The sequence below is a fragment of the Pinus tabuliformis genome, chromosome 8 (assembly GCF_031772625.1).
Source record: "Pinus tabuliformis cultivar Carrire ecotype Pingquan chromosome 8, CPIR1, whole genome shotgun sequence".
NCBI classification, from domain to species: domain Eukaryota; kingdom Viridiplantae; phylum Streptophyta; class Pinopsida; order Pinales; family Pinaceae; genus Pinus; species Pinus tabuliformis.
Window position 1 is genome coordinate 8,099,468 of NC_142294.1, and position 20,028 is coordinate 8,119,495.

Here is a 20,028-nt window from a genome sequence, read left to right on the forward strand (position 1 = left end):
GGTTTTTCGTCTCACCGATCCACGGATCGGCAGAGTTTTCCTTCAAACCTGACCCCAAAGCCGGGATTGATTTTGTCATTAGAACTTTAGGAGAATCCTAGTGTGTTGATCTGCTAGATTATCGTGGTGTCGCAGAGCTGGGTGTTTTATGAGGGTCTGTATTAAGTGGGCTTGTCCCCTTGAGATGTAAATTGTAAAAGTCATGATGTAATGTGTCCTGGGGTCGAGAAATGTTTTAAATCCCCTCATGAGTCCTAAGTCCTAGGTCCTAGGTGATGTTTCCGAAAGCTTAGTTCAGTGATCCATGTTAAATGAATTAAAAAAAAAAATGAATAAAAATAATAAAATAATAAAAAATTAAAAAAATGAAGCAAAAACCCTAACTAATAAAATAATAATATTTTAAGTTAATAAATCGACGGATGAGATCAAGAGATGTCTTGATCCTCATCAACGGTCGAGATCATTTCTACATGGATCACTCGAACTAGCCATTAGGATCATTTCCTTTATATAGGGTCTTAGGGGGTCATTTCAAATTATTCGATCTGTGAGTCAAAGACTGAAGAAGCTCTCTTGTAAATTTGTTTCTGGTTAATAAAGAAGACTTTGGGGTCCATATCTTGCTGGTGTTACTCTCTTGAAATGCTGTGAGATTGTTTTAGTTTTCTGCATATGTTATTTTCCGCTGTTAATAATAGCTTTTGTAGAGTATTGTGGGTACAGGTATCTTGCTCACTTGCTAGGGTTTGGGTGCTGTTAGGGTTTCTGAAGTAATGGCAGGTATCTCCATTACTTCCTGAGATCTAGCAGCATTCTTGCCCTCTTTACTGATGGTTGTTTCTGAGCTGTGCAAAAAAACCCTTGCTGAAGAAGATTTGGTGGGCGTTAGGGGAAGTTCTCGGCTGAACCAGCCAACTCCCACAAGCATTTTCTGCTGAGCCCAGTGGATTTGATCCTGGGTCTATCATTCGGTTTTATTTTTCTAAGTTTGCATGAGAGATTTTCTGAAGTTCTTCACAGTGACGATCTGAAATTTCTGTTCTTTAAATATTTTCTGAGCTTATTGATGAATCTTGCTGTGAAGGGGCCAAATCTGTACATTAATAAATTGTTCTAGGGTTTCAATTTTTCTGATCTAGGGTTTTAAATGTTTGTTTTATTCAGTTTTCATTAGGGTTTTGTTTTCTTGTGTTTGCAGCTGCGAGGTTTTCATTAATGGCTTAACGAAATCGTGCATACTCTGTTCATTTTCTCTTCCTGCCTGCCTTGATCCTCACTGATTTGGGCATTATAAATGTGAATATCGAATTTGTGTTATTCTGTGAGCATCAAGTGGAGAAATTTTTTTTAAACCAGCTGCCGCTTCAGGTTTACTGCTGCCTTTACAGTTCCCTCCTTCACGTTTCAGATGATTAGTGTCTGCCCTTTGTCGTTGAATATCTGTTACGTGCCGAGCATCATTATGGCTATCCCAAAATCCACTTCAAGCTGCCGACGGTGATTGATCAAGTTCTGGTGAGACAACTGTATCTCCACGCTATTCTATCCGCCGTCGGGAGCTGGAAAACACAGTAAGCTTGTTTTCTTGGTATTACGGGTGGACTGCATGAGCATAAATCACCGCTGTTGATCTGCATATGCCATTCAGAGATTTCATGAAACGCTATTCCGTCTGCCGTCAATTCATTGCGTCTGCGTTTCCAGCCATCGAACTTTGCAGTGTTTTCCAACTGCGGCTCAACCTTTTAATCACGGAAACTTCGATATCATGCATTGTTTACCAGGAGAGCAGCTGGACAGATTTCGACCTGTCGGCGGCATGAAAAGAATCGATTCCAGCCTCGGTTCCTCACGCAGACATTCACGCCGGCAGCAGGGGCAATCTATGATCCGTAGCAGGTAAATCCAAATCTCGTGGTCATATAACGCAGGTAAAATCTCGTGGTCATATAACGCATTTGGAGTTGTGTATTCACGTAGGGTTGCGGGTTTCTGTAGCGTAGGCTAGCATAGTCGTAGTTTCGTTTCATTACATTTAGTTTTAAATCATTTTATATTATGAAAAAATAAAAAAATGCGATTCTGTTAGGGTAGCGTAGATTAAATCTTGTATGTTTTCGTTTTTCAGATTTTGATCTTAGTTTTAATGGTTTCGATTTTTACGTAGATTTTTTTAATTTAGATTTTATTTGATTTTAGGTTCAAGTTTGAAGTATCGTATTGTTTTGTTTTATGTTTATTTAGATGTTAATATTTAGTTTTTTTAGATTTTTAATTAGATTCCAACTTGTTTTATTTTCAGTCACGTATTTGTTTAGATCTTAATTCCTTTTTTTTTAAATTGTTTCATTTTGTTAATTTTAAATTTTGTTATAAAAAATCATAAAAAATAAAAAATAAAAAAAAATAAAAATAAAAATAAAAAAAAAGTTTTTTGTTAGACTTTCTAAATTTTAGTTTAATATTTAGTTTAGTTTAGTTTTAAGAATTTTCATTTTAAAAAAAAATAAAAAAAAAAATAAAAAATAAAAAAGGATTTTAGGGTTAGTTTTATTTTTAGTTTTAGATTTTTTTTTTTTAATTTCATTAAAAAAAAAAGGATTTTAGGGTTAGTTTTATTTTTAGTTTTAGATTTTTTTTTAATTTCATTAAAAAAAAAATAAAAAAAAAAATTGAAAAAGTATAAAAATTTTTGTGGAAAAATTTCTTTGTCAGATCCAGTTATTTTTCGGGATTTATCATCTTTCATGTTGAGAATCTAAATTTTCAAGCCGAGATGCGAAATTGATATCTGGTTAATGGTTTATGATTTTCGTGGTGATTTAACGCATTCATCTTTTCAAATTTTCAGCTGCTGGATATCGTTTTGGTCATTTTAAGAGCATTGTGTTTTCGCTGATGATAGATGATTGCTGTTCATGGTCCATCTTTTATATCATTTAACAAGTAATCGTTTTAACCACAATCGCTTAAGGCACTGGTCTGCTAAATTAATCAAATCCTTCTAGTGCTTTTCTTATCGTGTCTCGTGTCTTCCAACCAACTGGTCGACAGTTGGTCTCATCACCTCACAGGGACTACCCCCCTTAGCCGCGGGAGACAGGCTTAAACGGAGGGATCAGGGATCAGAGTGACAGCCCCCGGTCTGAGCGTTGTCGTGTCAATTCGCGCGACAACACACACCATAACCCTTGGAGGATTAGGTGTCCAACATTCCTCGCCTAAATTCAAAGGGGTATGTATGAATCCAAGAAAAGAGCTGTAATACAAAATGTGCAAAAATGCATGGCAACACTAGGCTGAATGTGCTCTCTAAAATGTTGGTATAAGGGGGATGGTTTAAGGATCACCACCAACACTGGAACACTTAGTGCAGTTGTTATGAAACCAACTCAAGAAAAGATAGAAAAGATAGATCAACGCCTTAGAATTCAGCCTCTTCGAGGGGGCAACCTCCTTTACATTACATAAATGAACAATTCTTGGATGATACAAATGAAAAGACCTCCTTTCTATATATAGGAGTCTAAGGGGTTATAACATAATCGGAGCCGACATAACAATAATAATGTAAGGGCATAATAATAACAATAGTGGGCTTCTATGGGGCACAATAGTAACAATATGGGCACTACATGGGTACATCAATATAATAAGTGGGTTATACTAATAACAATAAGGGGTTACACTAGTAGTATAGGGGCCTAAAATGCCCCTCTCCTTCAAAAAGCGTTGTCCTCAACGCTTGAGTAGTTCTTGATGCTTCTACATAAAATTCTTGTCCTCCCATGTGGAATATTCAGCGGGTAAGTTCTTCCACTTGATGAGATACTCTGAAATTGATCGATTTCGTAGCTGTCGGGTTCTTGTTTCTGTGACTGCTCCAGGTTCCAATATGATTTTTCCTTCCTCTTTAATTTCTGGCAATATTGCTTGAATTGGGATTTTTTGCAACTTTTGAATAAGTGGCCATACTTCTTCGTTCTTCTTCCATTCATCCGTTGCTTCGTTTATCCAATTTGGTTGGATGATATAAATAGCACAAAACAATGCTTCCACATCCTCATCCTTGAAGCGTCTTCCCATTCGGTAAGGTCGCCATTTTTTAAGTGCATGTAGTATTGCCAACATTTCCTTCTCATAAATAGCTTGCTTGAGATGTAGCAGTAAAAATACCCAATCACTTACATCAAAACATTTTTCACTACGATGTTGATCTACCTGTTGTTTCATTTGATTTTGCACCGAAATGGCGTTATCCTTTAAAAGTTGGAGAACTTGCTGTTGATGCTCGATATGATCTTTCTCTGCTTGAACCTTTTTCTTCTTGATATGTCCTTCTATCTTTTGAGGAGTGGTAATTTCTTCCAGTGCTTTACAAGATATGGTCGGATTCATTTCTTGATGCTCGATGTGATCTTTCACTTCTTGAACATTTTTCTTCTTGATGTGTCCTTCTATCTTGATAGTTTGAGGAGTGGTAATTTCATCCATTGAATTACAAGATATGGTTGGATTCATTTCTTCTTTCTCGATGTGATCTTTCACTTCTTGCACCTTTTTCTTCTTGATATGTCCTTCTATCTTGAGAGTTTGAGGAGTGGTAATTCTTGCCAATGCTTTACAAGATATGGTCTGATTCATTTCTTCTTTCTCTGGGGTGGTGTCCTGACGTATATCCTCTTCTTTTGATGTTTCTTGATCCTTTTCTTCCTCCTCTTCATATTCTATGTTATAGTTGTGAGGGGTATGCTTCCTGGTTTCCATAATTTTGCTTTCCATTATGTCACAAAGCCCTTTTACTCTTTCCAATTGTTGTGGTGTTGCTCTAAAGAAGGTGTTGCTCTTTGTATCCTCATAATGTGCTATCATTTCCTCTGTGAAAATTGACCACGTAACAAGTTTTTTACGAGAACAAAGGCCTTTGTACCATAAAAATTGATCTGGTTCTAAATATGAAGATGCAATACATACCTTTTGTAACAGTTGTACACCATGTATATCAAAATATTGCTCCATCTGAAGTATCCAATTTACCGAATCCTTGCCATCAAACTTCCTCATCTTGCTTTTTCTTGATTTTAGGAGCTCTACCTTGAAACGACTGTAACTCTGTACTTTCGGATCTTTAAGTTCTGAAATTATGACCTGTAGTAGCCCTCTGTGTCCTCTTTCCAATGCCACAAGTCTGATCCAAATTGGATTCTCCAAGAAAGAGTTATGCACAATCTCCCGCAGTGACCTGATTATAGACTAGTTCAGTAGAGCGAACTTGTATGAAGTGCCACGTGTCACTGTTTCAACCTTTGACTCTAGCAAATATATAAACCGAAACTACAGTCCGTCCTCTTTCTGTACCTTTTTACGAAATTTCAATCCGATGCTTAGAAAGAAAGTTATAACGATTTTCCCCAAGTCACCTGTTTTGAGTGTAATTCAGGAGTCTGCAAAAAGACCAACTTCCTCAGATCATATCTCCGAAAATATCGCATAAAAATCTCTGAAATTCGGACCCAAAGTTCAGCGTCAATTCTTCTCAAATGGGTTTTTTTTGCGACTTCTGAAACGTCACAGGAAAAAAGTTATAGCGAAAATGCCACGATGACCTGTTTGGAGCAGCGAAACCCTAGAATCCAAAGCTCTGATACCAAATGTTATGAAACCAACTCAAGAAAAGATAGAAAAGATAGATCAACGCCTTAGAATTCAACCTCTTCGAGGGGGCAACGTCCTTTACATTACATAAATGAACAATTCTTGGATGATACAAATGAAAAGACCTCCTTTCTATATATAGGAGTCTAAGGGGTTATAACATAATCGGAGCCGACATAACAATAATAATGTAAGGGCATAATAATAACAATAGTGGGCTTCTATGGGGCACAATAGTAACAATATGGGCACTACATGGGTACATCAATATAATAAGTGGGTTATACTAATAACAATAAGGGGTTACACTAGTAGTATAGGGGCCTAAAATTTGAGAAATTCGCTCTCACTCCATTTGAGAAATTCGCTCTCTAAATAATTTTATATGTTTGTGTTAAGTATACATGGAATGTGGACAGCCAAATAAGGTGAAGCGTGAATGCATTTATTATTAACAAATGATACACATATATAATACACTCATATGACTGTTGGATTCATACTCCAACGTCTCTTGGACTCCCTTTGACTGTTTCTCTTCCACACCATAACCCTTGGAGGATTAGGTGTCCAACATTCCTCGCCTTAATTCGAAGGGGTATGTATGAATCCAAGAAGAGAGCTGTAATACAAAATGTGCAAAAATGCATGGCAAAACTAGGCTGAATGTGCTCTCTAAAATGTTGGTATAAGGGGGATGGTTTAAGGATCACCATCAACACTGGAACACTTAGTGCAGTTCTCAGAACTCTTTGAAATCTGGCAAGAAGTTGAGGTCTTCTGCTAGAAGAAGAGGGAAATTTTCAACCTTGAAAGGGAGGTCTCACCCCGCATAAAAAGGGAGAACCTCAACCTAAAAAGGGAGGTGTCAACTTGTGATGGTTTAAGGATGACTACCAACTCTGGAATGCTTAATGCAATTCCTGGAACTCTTCCAAAACTGGCAAGAAGCTGGAGTTTTCTACTAGAGGAAGCGTCCACAATTCTTTTTAGAGATGTCTCAACCCCGCATAGATGGTTTAAGGCTGACCACCAACCGAAGGCATGCTCAGGGGCATCTTTGTCTCTGGCTACAACTCTGAATATGGTATGGCAGGTTATGGCTCAGGCTCGCTTGACGTGGCTTTGAAGCTTGTAGATGACCATCACTTTCCCCCTGTCAGATGCAAGGTGAGATGATGGAGAAAACTCAACTGCAAGACTGTTCAATACTCTAAAACCAGTTTAAACATATGACTGAAATATTTTCTTGGCTATTGAAGCCCATTGCTAAGAAGCGATCCATCCAAGATGAATCTTGTTCTTGCAGGGGGCTTGTTTTTGAAGCATCTGTTTGAAAAATGAGTATTTTTATGACAGTGCTCACATGGATGAAGATCAAAACAGTGATATTTCAGATGGCCAACTCGGTCACAATGTTGGCATTTAACAACTTTTGATTACGAATGTGGAAGAGCAGAATCTGGAACAGGTGAAGGTGAACTGTCATGAAGGAATCCAACACTCTGAAACTGAATGGGCTTTGAGTAATCTGGAATGTGAAAGGAAACCTCCTTATCATATCCAAGCCCTGTTCTGTGCTTGTTATGGACAAGCTCTTCCCAAGGTCTGATGACTGAGATGGGAAGTGCATGCTGAATTTCGACACCTTTCTGCACCTCTGCTCCTGAAATGGGTACTACATTTGCCATTTCTTGTTGCTGAGGGGAGTCTATCTCAATGTCACTTATTTGACCACTTGTTGGCTGCCGATGGGTGTCATGATGCTTATGCTGCTGTAGCTCATCTTGCTGAAGTTGAGATTCAAGATGCAAAAATTCTATCTTTTCAAGGAAGCATTAAAAAACACAACAAATGTTGTCTTGGGATGGCTCTGCACAACTTGCAAGATTCGTTATATTGAAATATTTGAAGCAGTGACCATAGACAATGTTTACCTCAAAATTGATACAACCAGAGATGAACATAGTCCCTTATTAGCTCAAATGAGTGCCCAAAGAGAGGGGGCTCGGTCTCCTACAGGACAGTAACTCGACCCCTCAAAGATTCAGCCTTTACAAGTGACAAACTCAGCCTCTTGACTATAATATCTTCAGCCTTCAAGCAAAAACACTATAATATCTTCAACCGTCAAGAAAAAATGCCCCCACTCAACAAACAGAGGTTCTCAGCCAGCAATACTGGGAGGTAACTCGGCCCATAACAAAGAATAGACTGATAATAAATTGACCAGCAAGGAGAATAACCATGACCCTCTTTGAATAGTGAACTCGGCCTGAGAAAAGAGTGAAATATGTTAAACCTCTCCCAAGAGGATCTCATTCTCTTTCGCTCCCAATATATATACCTGTCGGCTTCCCAACAGAAGCAAGAGATAGAGCTGGTTTATGAGGAAGAATCTCGGTGGAACCTCCAAGTATTAGAACCTTGCTGGGACAAACAACCAAACAGACAGTTTGATAAGATTTATGATATGACCAGATTCATTGCAAGTCTGCAAAACATTGTGCGGGAAAGTTCCACGCAAAACAAATGGTGTTCATCAATCCAATCCAAATCCAACACAATTCGCTTCTCAGAGTTCCTTCAACCACAAAAGAGTCAAACCAACCAAGCAATTGAATCAACTGTCATATATATCAAATTGATTTCTGAGACACCAAATGCATCAAAATCCTTCAAACACAAACACCCAGATAAATGCAAGAACCACTGTAAGATCATTGACAAAGCGCTTGAATTTACAGGCAAATTACTTGACGAAATGTTTGTACTACGACTACACAATTTCCATATATTTTCCAGATTCCAGAGGAGCTTACAAATCCAATTACAGCTCCTCATCCGTCAAACAAATATCTCCAGAGAGACCCTGCAGAATATTTCGTTCTGTCGTGCTTTGATCTCGTAACCCATCATCGGTCCCAAGGCCCATCTTGATTTCTCTTGGATTATCTCGATGTGGGACCTCTTTCTCGGCTTCATACAATTCCACTATGAATCCTGAATATGATTACTTGATTGGAGATTCTGGAGTTGGAAAATCGTGTCTCCTCCTGAGATTTGCGGATGATTCATATCTGGACATGTTGGCTGCCAAAATCGACCTGAATCTTCATGACTGCGGTCTCTTGGTGAAAACCGGCGTATTAGGCTATTCAACCATTCCTTTAGAGCTTACCAGGTCTGCATCTGGGGCAAAGCGTGAAGCAATACGATGGAACATGGAATCCAAGCACAAAACCCTGGAGAGACAAACAGAGATGCAAAGTCGTTTTTGCTAGGGTCAGAAAATGACAAAGACAAACAACTATTTTTGGTAGGAAACCGACAAACAGTGTGACAGGTAGAGATATCTAGCAGCGGGATAGAGAAACAATTGTTAAATGAATGCAGGACCGAAGTGACAAATTCGAGAGAGGCAGAATTGACTGATTCCTCAGAGTGGTGCAGGTGTAGAATCTCACAAATTTTGAAATGGTCTGGTGCAGGTCTGCAACTTGACAATTAAGGAAGGCATAACTGACATTTAGAGAGTCCAGAAAACAAGTAGCCGAAATTAGAGCAGGGCCAGAATTCTCTTGCAGCTCTGATGCCATGTTAAGTATACATGGAATGTGGACAACCAAATAAGGTGATGCGTGAATGCATTTACTATTAACAAATGATACACATATATAATACACTCATATGAATGTTGGATTCATATTCCAATGTCTCTTGGACCCCCTTTGACTATTTATCTTCCACACCATGACCCTTGGAGGATTAGGTGTCCAATAGTTTGTCTCCTTCCTTAGGCTCTCTTTTATTCATTGAGTCAAACCCCTAACCCTCAATCTCCAAAGTGATGAATGGCTAGGATTAAATCCTAACCCACTGAGATCAAGAATAGATATCAAATCTAATTCACTAAAGTGATTAAATCACTTTTCCTTAGAAAAATTTAGCTCAATAGCCAACATTAATTAATTAATAAATTATCTCAACATGAGCAAGTACCTAGAGAGTCTTGGACCACTCCTGCTTGTTTGACACCTAGCCGATGCAGAAGTACCTATCCACTGTTATATCATCAACTTAATGGATATTTGAGCAAAAAATTGTGGTATGAACAGGTTGCATGCTCGATATCTTTTATTTATTTGTAGTGTCAAAATATTTTGTTGATTTGGACTTATGATCTATGCCCTCCTTGAACTTTTGTTTTTACAAAATTACTCGAAAAACCTTAATTTATGTGCGTCAAGTCATTTTCTTCATCTCTGAAATGTGCTAGTTAGGTGTTTGATTGATGAAGAAAAATATAGGTTCATATATCTTACTTGGTGGCACTTCATTATAGATTCATATTCTCAACAGGAGAGATTTCCTTAGATCCTAGCACCTGCTACAATACTCCTCCATTTATTATCACGAAGCATCCTTGTAGAACAGAAACCTTAAAACCTGTAGAAACCTTGGAATGGGTCAATGATGACCTAAACTACTAGCCTTTCATTTGATATTGTGGGACTCCATTTGCTCTAGCTTTGGAAGCCTTGCATCCTACTACCTTTAGTTGAATTTTGTATGTTTTTCCCTCTGTAAAGCTGTGACCACATCTCTTGAAAGATATTTTTCTTTTTGTTTTCTCCCCATATAATAAATATGTTATTTCTCAATTCGAAATCATTGAATTTTGTGGCAAAAGCTTCCTTTGTGCTATTTCTAGTGTACAAGTTTTGTTCTAACCATCAAATTCTCATCTAGATTGTTCTTTATTCTTGGAAGAAAGCTACACCATATAACAGATCCTCATCCATGCTTGAATAACTCGGGTGTTGGTAATGTAACTAGGTTAGATCTTCATAATTATCATTGTACTTGTATCAATGTGTGTTTCATGTAAAAGCAAAAAGAAGAAAAATAATAATAATAATAATAATTATTTTTTAGTCAAAACACGTTCTTCATGATTCTAGGGTTTATTGAGTCAATAAGAAAATTTGTCATGAGTCAAAGTCCCATTTGGACCATTTGTAAGAAAAATAGATTTTTTTATTTTGAGTCAAAATATTCAATTTTGTCACCACAAGACCAAGTCGACCCTCTGGATGGACAAGTGGGCCAGCTCATAAGTTGTCTCTCTTCATATGGTTGAACAACTATATATTGGCAATTGTGCTCCACATTTTGGAAACCAATTCGATTTCTGTGCAAGCAAAAAGAAGAAAAATAGCGGAGTCAAAGGGGAGAGAGAGAGCGTAGTCAAAGGAGAGAGAAAGTTTTGCTTTCTGTGCTAATCTGTCCACATGTGCAAGATTTTCTGTGGTATTTCAGAGCTGTTATAGGGCCAAAATTGTAGGGCTCGAAATTTCAGGAAGAGGCTGAAATTTTAGGAAGTGACCAAAATTTAGAGATTTGACCAGTGTTGACTTTTGTTGACTATGATTTGTTGAAGATGGCTTGAAGGAGGGCTGACTTGGGTCTATGTGGCAGTCTTGGTCTTGGTCTTGGGTCTTGGATATCTCACTTTGATTTGATTCTATAAGAAGAGAAGTTGTTTGGGTTTTCCCCCTTGTGGGGTTTTTCCCTAGCTTGGAGCCTACATCTTTGTGTTCTTTGTCTCTTGTGATCTTCATGTTTTATATGTTTTGGTAATTGTTTGATGAAGAAAACATAATAAAAGTAATAATAAGCCAACAAATATTCACAAGCAATTATCAAATAAGAGAAATATACCCTAATCTACATGCATTATGATTTCTCAACATCGGGCATGGTTATACTTTTTCTTATAGATTGACTAATGTTGTAGGAAAACCTTGATGTTCCTAGTAAGCATATTCATGAACACAAGCATAATAATCCTTTGGAAATTTGTTGGAAGATTTCAAAGAAAAAAGGTATTTTGTTACAAGCATAAATATGATACTGCATGTAAAAGATGATGTTCAACTTGTTCTAATATTTGATTACAATAAAAATACTACAAAAAAGTTTTTTACTCGTGTCTTACCTCTTCGATTATTTGTTTAAAAATACATATTTCTTTTAATCATGTTTAGATAGTTGAAATATGGCACTGAAGAACTTGGTGTAAGTTTTTTCTTTTATTTATTGTCATCGTTATGATAGTAAGTTGAGCACCTTGAAAATAATCCATCTTATGTCATCTCATAGAGGGTGAAAGCTAATTCTTTTTCTTTTTTTCTACAATTAAGACTTTCTCTTGTGTTAGTGGTGAAGGTGTTGTGAAGTTGAAAGCATTAATTTGATATCCTAATTTGTAAAATAGGATAGAAAAACTAAGAGAAATAAAATTGACTTGCTCAAAAGATTCTTTATAGAAAATATTGTATGGAAGGAAAATGATTCATTTATTAATATGCAAAAATAAGAATTAGGATAATATTTTTGTTGGTTGCAGAGCTTATGCATGAGTTGTGGAGCTGTTGTTCCTCCAGAAACTTTGATTCCTAATTATGGTGAGTACCAAGGACTAAGTCCATAATCTTTAAGTTTTCTATTTCCTATGAACGCGGGAAGAGAAAAATACTCCATTTCTTATAAATCACATTTGTTAGCCTAAAGTTGGTGACTTTATTATGCTTTATCTTGTAGTTATGTCTTCATTGAATTATCCAGATTGTTGATGTAAACATTATTATTACTATATTATTATGTGGTGATGTCCATTAGTACTTTTGAAGAAGGTTGTGAGTTATGAGATATTTTGAATTTCATCATTAGGAAGTCCTAATTACTTGTTCAATTGATCGTGTTTCCCAATTGTTGTAAAGGTGGACCTCCATGTCTATAATGAGACTCCTCTATTTTGATTTGTGGTATCATCACTAATAGCGACAATATTATCGTATGTTGATTTGAGGTATCATCACGAATAGCGGCAATATTGTTGTATGTTGTGCTTCAAATTTCCATCTCTACTAATTGCTTTTCCATATCCATGTAAATATACTATGAGTTGAAATAAGAGCTTTAATGATAATCGTTGTGTTCCCATGAGTGATATTGTGTTTTTCTTTCTATATCTTATGGGAACGACCTTTACACTCCCACTTGTATCCCTCATTGATGTACTTTGTAATCCCTCTAACCTATTTTTGGTTGGTGGTTGGAAATTAATAAGATTAACTTATTTATCTTATTTATTTAGGTCATTGACATGCATGCTATTTCTTGATTAGCTTTGTGTCATTGGAACTTCAAAAAACGTAACTTTGTGTATGTTATTGCCCAAATTGTACATGTGGGGTAAAAGCCCCAATCCACAATGCACTGTCTGATGGGAACCTTCATGAAGGTCATCCACTATCACCTCAACAGCTTGCCCACCCATTTTATGTAAACTCTCCTTTGACTCGAGGGGAGTTTCCCTGCTAGGATCAATAAATCATAGTTAATTTGACACAAGTTGATGTCAATGGTAGCCTCGGTGAAACATATGTTTTTTTTGGAGATTTTTAAATCTTTTTTTTAAAGATGAAAAGGCTGATGAAAGGATATGAATATTAGTGCCAATATCTTATTAGGGCATGGAGTCAAGAAGAATAAAGTGGCAAGATGAGATTAAGAAGAAAACCCTCTTAAGTTGATCACCTAGCATTTGCAGATTATGGCAAGAGGTTAGAACTTGATAGAAATCAACCCCTTGGCTAATCAAGGAAAATTATGAAGTCACAACCCCATTAGAAGGAATCCCTCCAAGGGGAAAGGCTCCAACCACAAAATTGACTATGGCATGAAGTGGAATCAAAACCCTTCCTAAGGAACTTGAGAGTATGGCCTGGCAAGGAGAGTTAAAGCTTACCTCAAACCAACAAACGAGAAGTCACAACCCCATTAGAAGGAATCCCTCCAAGGGGAAAGGCTCCAACCACAAAATTGACTATGGCATGAAATGGAATCAAAACCCTTCCTAAGGAACTTGAGAGTATGGCCTGACAAGTAGAGTTAACACTTACCCCAAACCAACAAACGAGAGTGTGTGAGGAGAGCCTCTAGACGTCCTCCCTCCAAGTGACAAAATTGCCCTTCAAAAGGATGGCTTTTAATGATGTAGAAGAATAACCAAGAAAGAAAAACTTCGAATTTTTTAAGTCAAAAACATTCACCACATAGATAAGCCCTTAACACCAGAATTCCTCCATTAAAAATAATTCCATTAAGATCCAAGTAGAGGAGTGCTCTCACAATCCAACCTTGAGTACAAATTAGGAAGCTCTGCGCTATTTATACAGTGAGATCTACTTCCTTTACAATAAAATATCATTATTTGATTTAATTCCTGGGATTTAGTGTAAGAAAACTAAATCTAACATACTCCTAAAATCACGTAATCAATCATGACATAAAAATAATGTGGTCAAGGCACATGTAGAATGAAAGATTGAGTAAAAGCCACCATAAAATTAGGTCAATCCTCCAAGAAAGAATTAAATGGTCCAATATGCCAATGAGTAGCCTCCAAAATGGTCAAAAGTTGACGTGGATGGTCCATGGTCATTGGTGAAGTGTTTTCCCAAGTCAAAGTTCTCTAATGACCTCCTTCTTTAGTGTAATGACCTCAAGAAATTTTGTTGATATTCCATCAAGTGGGTGGAAACATGCTAACAACTCCAAAAATCAAGTGAAATAGTGATCAAACACCTCCAATTAATGCCCCAAATGAAGGCTCAAGGTCATATCCTGGGTTAAGGCACCTCCATGATAGACACAAACAACTTTTTAAGTCAATATTTGGGTCATATAACCCCAAATAAATAAAGTGACAGAAAATTGTAATGAGATTAATATATATTCCACATCATTATTCTTCAAGATGTTTTGCCCAAGCTACGTCCATATCATCCCAAGTACACTATGAAATTGACACATGACACATATAGCACTTCCAAGTACATATCAAGGAATGTTGCATCAAAATCTAGCAGGCCTTGTGAGAGGCCTCACAAGGCAAGGGCTAGACCCTAATGCAACAATGAGGTCGCTGCCACTGTCACCTTAACACTCCACCTCTTGCTCTTTAGTGGAATTTCACCGCATGGGAGGTTTCCCAATATATATTACCTAAGGGTATTCTATGTCCATAGGATTGAGGTGATGTAAAGGAGGCCTGATTAAGGTACTTCTCACTCGGGACTATGCATAAAGGAACAACGTACCTATGAAGAAGCCTAAGAAATAACACTTTGAGCCTAGGGTTTCAAAATATAATTCAACAATAGTACATCTAGTGATACAAGCACAAAGAAAAGGTTTGTTTTGAAAGATATGATCAACAAATGGAATTACAAACTTTCATTTAGCCATAAACTGAAGCCTTTTTACTGAACTAGGGTTTCAACTATAAAGAGACCTAAATTTCCTAGGGTTGTTGACTTCAACCCTGTTGTCGCACAAAATGTCTAGGCATCGCGACAACGACTCAGATCAGGGGTTGTCACACTGATCCCCAATCACTCTGTTTGAGTTGCCTTCCAATAGCAGATAAGGGTGGGTAGACCCTATGGAAATGGAAAAATGAAATATTAGTTGGGAACCAACCAACCTGGGAGACACATCTAAGCAACCAATACTTGTTTTAGATTGCGCAAGCTTTTAAGGATTCAAAATGATTTGAAGAAAGTGATAGCAGTGCCTTGTGGAGTCAATTATCTTGCAAAGAAAATAAGGTTCAAGCAAAGGATGAGAAACTGCTGCTGAAAATACTCGACTGTCTCATATGCAAATGTAAAATTTAAAACTATGTGAAATGCAGGGACTTGGTTAATTTTAGTTAAATGAGGGCCTAAAATTATTTCTGAAATATGTCTTAAATGTTACTTAACTTAAGGTTCATAAATGTGGTGATCTAAATGTGAAAGTAGGTACTTATACCAACACTACAAAATGTAAAATCTGCACAAATAATCACTGAAATGCACAATGGACTGAAATATAAAATGCTGGAATAAAATACCTTTAAATTCAGAAATTCATTTGTATGAAATACTCAATTTGAGATCATTAGATGCATAAGTAAAACACACATGGGCATGTAAAAAAAACAAATGTATTTCCGAAATTAAACTAAGTGCTTAAACTCAGATTACATCAATGAAATATCAGTCTAGAAATCTACTCTTAAAACAAGTGTTAATACCAACAATATATTTTAAAATCAGCAGTCTTGTAAACATGCAATATTCAGAAATTTCTATGTATAACAACAAAACAAAATTTAAATGACAAATTGTTAGTTTTTGGGTATGTTCTATGCTAGAGCAATTTATTAAAATTTTCACAGTTAGCAATCACATCAGCATTACGATAAACTATAGATAGAACATAAATATAAAACGCAGAAGACAAGCCAAGACAAGAGGACACAAGATGTGGCGCGAGCCAGGGACAAACCCCACAACGTGTGGGGAAACCCTTGATCAATTCTTCTTTTATCTTCAAAGTTCAGCAGAGAAAGAGAGAGAGAGTACATTTACAACAGAAGTCAACACTTTGACTTGTCTAGATCTAAGCATAGATCATTTCGTATAGCGATGAGATCAGTTGAAGACATTCTGCTTCAACTGATTCTCCAAGGTGACGACTTCACCTATCGTAGTCCATTTGCTGCACACAACTATGTGACACCATGTTGTACTGTCACATGTATTGAACCTTGATGACCGAGCTGCTCCTGCTCTCATCATCATGCTGCCCACTGTTTCATTCATCATCATGCTGCCCTTGCTAATGTACGTCATTCATCATCATGTTGCCCTTGCTTAGCATGCCCATTTACACTGCATCTTTCCTCATCATGAACTGAGACTGTTCATCTTTATCATTCTCATTATGTAGAGACTATAACCATCAGAAACATTACTGCTTATGATCCTTGTCATGGTGACTGCATATTAATATGCTGAGCAAATGTACGGTACTGATATTTAGATTGAGATCACAGATCTGAATATTGTGCATCATGGAAACTTATTTCATCAACACGATTCTGCAGAGAGAGTTTGCTGAGAGTTCTATCACTGTTGTTCATTTTGTTGGAGCTGCTACACATATGCCACCGTCTCACTGCTGTTCCATTGTGTTAAGGCTGCTACATGTATGCCACCTATAATTGAAAACCTTTTCCTCACTGTGACTGCGAATGCACTATTTTGAGAGCACCGAGATATGTTTATCTGACTGTATCACTGCGGCTACCATGTTATGTATGCGGCTCTACATGCGGTTCTTCCGAGCTTGTTAGCACTGCAGCTACATGCTATACCTTACAACATATTAGTGATGCTAGAGACAAAGTCGTGACTATATTGGAGACGAAACCATGTATTGCAATGTCAGGACTACTGCGTCAAGGGATCACATATGACTGAGCTGAGATCTGTTATGTTGAGACTATAATATGCCGAGGAAACCATATTCGAACAGAGATCCATACCAATACATTACGCATAGGAATCATACTAGAATACAAGATTAGTCTCACATCTAATTACAGAGAATTGAACTGAGATTCAATATAATACATCACATAGAATTAGTGTCAATATCATTGCAGAGAATTAGGGCATGACTGAGCGTTTTGTACCAATGCGAGAGAATTATATATAGGCATGTAGTTGCTACGTGAGAAATCTTGAGGCAAAGCAAGGAGAATATAGTCTAGGACCAATGCGAATGAAGACATGAGGTGCAAGACTACTAATTCATTTTGGTGCGAAGTCGGGTTTTGTAGTATATATGACCATGTGAGCTCTTGTCCTGTAATGAATGCGAGCTAGAATTCTAAACCAAAAGAGAAGAACTCGAACCCATCTGAAATCTCAGAACCATCCATTGCCTGCGTATACATAACTCCAGCGTATAACTGCCAGAACCTCCTCTGCGTTATATATGTGTGTCTAGCGTATACATAACTCCAACGTATAACTGCCAGAACCTCCTCTGCGTTATATATGTGTGTCTAGCGTATACATAACTCCTTGCACAGCGTATACATAACTCCAGCGTATGATTGCACAGCGTATGACTTCATGACTGCGTTCTCCGTTAGGGCATCACACTAGGCCGGCGTAATCTAGTGTGAATCTCTTTCTCCAAAAACCCAAGACGTGCAGAGGAGATCACTTGAAGTGAGTTACCAAATGACTTCGAATCCTCCTCTATTTATACTAAAAACGTAGAGGTTGAATAGACACGTCGGCTGGGCTTCTAGAGCCTACATAAGAGCTGGTCGGCTTGATAATAATTACATAAACAAAATAAATTCGTATCTCCATAAATACTTATTGGAATCGGATGATCTTTGGATCAATCCTACACCTCTCGACGAGAGGGATCCAATAAAAATATCAGCTGCCATAAATAAACTGATCCACATGGAGTTTGGCCCTAGTTGCCAATTTAACACTCCCTCTCAACTAGGGAGAACTCCATCCGCTGATCCATATGTACGACTGTACTATCTCTGCCATTAGTGCCTTGCACTACTCTGCCTAGCTCTGCTGGCTCTGCTCAGCTCAGCTCATCTCCGTTGAACTCTGAAGAAGAAGAATTGATCGAGAATGAGTCATATCATTCTCCACTGACATGAAGTCAGTGTCAGAGTGCATACCAATGGTTCCAGACCAGTCTCAACTGACTCGAAGTCAGCTTCATAGTAAGTACCACTCCTACCACTGGTCCCAGACCAGTATCGCAGGCTCAGAGAGTGTACTACTGGTCCCAGACCAGTCTCAACCGACCCGAAGTCAGTGTCATAGTATGTACCACTCTCACTGGTCCCAGACCAGTCCTGCACTGACACGAAGTCAGTCTCGGAGTATGTACCACTGGTCCCAGACCAGTCTCAGCCGACCCGAAGTCAGCGTCATAGTATGTACAACTCCTACCACTGGTCCCAGACCAGTATCATTGATCCCAGATCAATGGAGGACATCCTAGCGTAGGGAGTATGGTAGATACAACGATGCGTCCATCGGTATTACTATGGTCCCTAACTTCATTTCCCTGCTCATTGATCAGATGAGAGGTACTTCCCATGAGTCCCAGACTGCATGGGTAGGAAGCCTCGACAGGAGAACTTAATCAATCCTGTCCTCACAGGAGAACACATCAATCCTGCTACAATCGCCATGGAGAACACATCAATCCAGGCTGCCATGGAGAACACATCAATCCAGGCTGCCATGGAGAACACATCAATCCAGGCCTCACAGGAGAACACATCAATCCTGCTACAATCGCCATGGAGAACACATCAATCCAGGCCTCACAGGAGAACACATCAATCCTGCTACAATCGCCATGGAGGACACATCAATCCAGGCCTCACAGGAGAACTAATCATCCTGCTACACAAGAGAGCGAATCATCTTGTCCCACAAGAGAGCGAATCATCTTGTTTCAGTGCGCACCACCAGGGGAGGGTGAGTCACCCTGTGGTCGTATGTTGCTCCAATAGAACTGCAAGCCCCCCAAAGCTCCTAGAGCTCAATGTATGTAGCATGCAGGACCCTTTTACAAAGGTCTCTCGACGACTCCAAGTCGTTCGGGAAAATCACAAATTTGATCTTTCCTCAGGGCTCTGTCCTGTACATCATCTCAGTGTGATGGAGCCTCCTTGATCATCGACTTACCATATCCCAGATAAGGCAGTAATTGATGTCTATATGTTGGAGCAATTGTCAAATACGGGATTCCTCAATGATCGAATCCCATCTCTGGTTGTCACAGAGAATCACAGTGGTATTCATCATGTGTACAAACAGCTCACTGAAGAGCTTCATCAACCAGACTGCCTCACAGAAGGCCATACTATCAGCAATGTATTCTGCCTTGGTGGTACTCAGAGTCACCGACTTCTGCTTCTTTCTCATCCAGGATTCCAAACAGCATTGAGAAGTGCTCTAGTGATCCTCCATACTTCCTGCCCACTCATCATTCGAATAATCTTGTGGTTTCATATTTCCGGCAGTGTATCTCAATTCATGAGAGATTGTGCCCTGAAGATATCTTAGAAGATTCTTGGCACCAATCAAGTGAGGCTCAACCAAATATGAGCTCACCATGCTAACTGCAACACAGATGTCCGGACGGAGGTTCTCCAAGAACATCAACGTGAACGAGTTTATGAAACTCAGAGGCATTTCCCAAATCTGGTCTGACATCATTACCATATAACTTCTGAAAGTTAAGATCCTCGAGGTAGTCACAAGCTTGCATCTTATCTTCCCACATTCAGAATCCAACTCCCTCTGTCTCCTATAAATGAGAGGGTCTGCACCTGTCAGACATAGGTGCCGGTACGAGAGGTTTATCATCCACAACCTTCGAGTAATGGTTTGGATCGGTTTCACTCCT

General features: G+C 38.3%; 1 protein-coding gene across 8 annotated transcripts in view; it reads left to right on the top strand.

Moving 5' to 3' along the window:
- Positions 1–20,028, top strand: part of LOC149233906 (uncharacterized) — a 426,611-nt gene that overhangs the window by 87,959 nt on the left and 318,624 nt on the right. For all 8 annotated transcript variants that reach the window (XM_089371667.1, XM_089371666.1, XM_089371669.1 and 5 more), the window contains one exon: positions 12,071–12,128. In XM_089371667.1, coding sequence (XP_089227793.1) covers positions 12,071–12,128 — 58 coding nt within the window. The remainder of the gene's footprint in view (positions 1–12,070; positions 12,129–20,028) is intronic.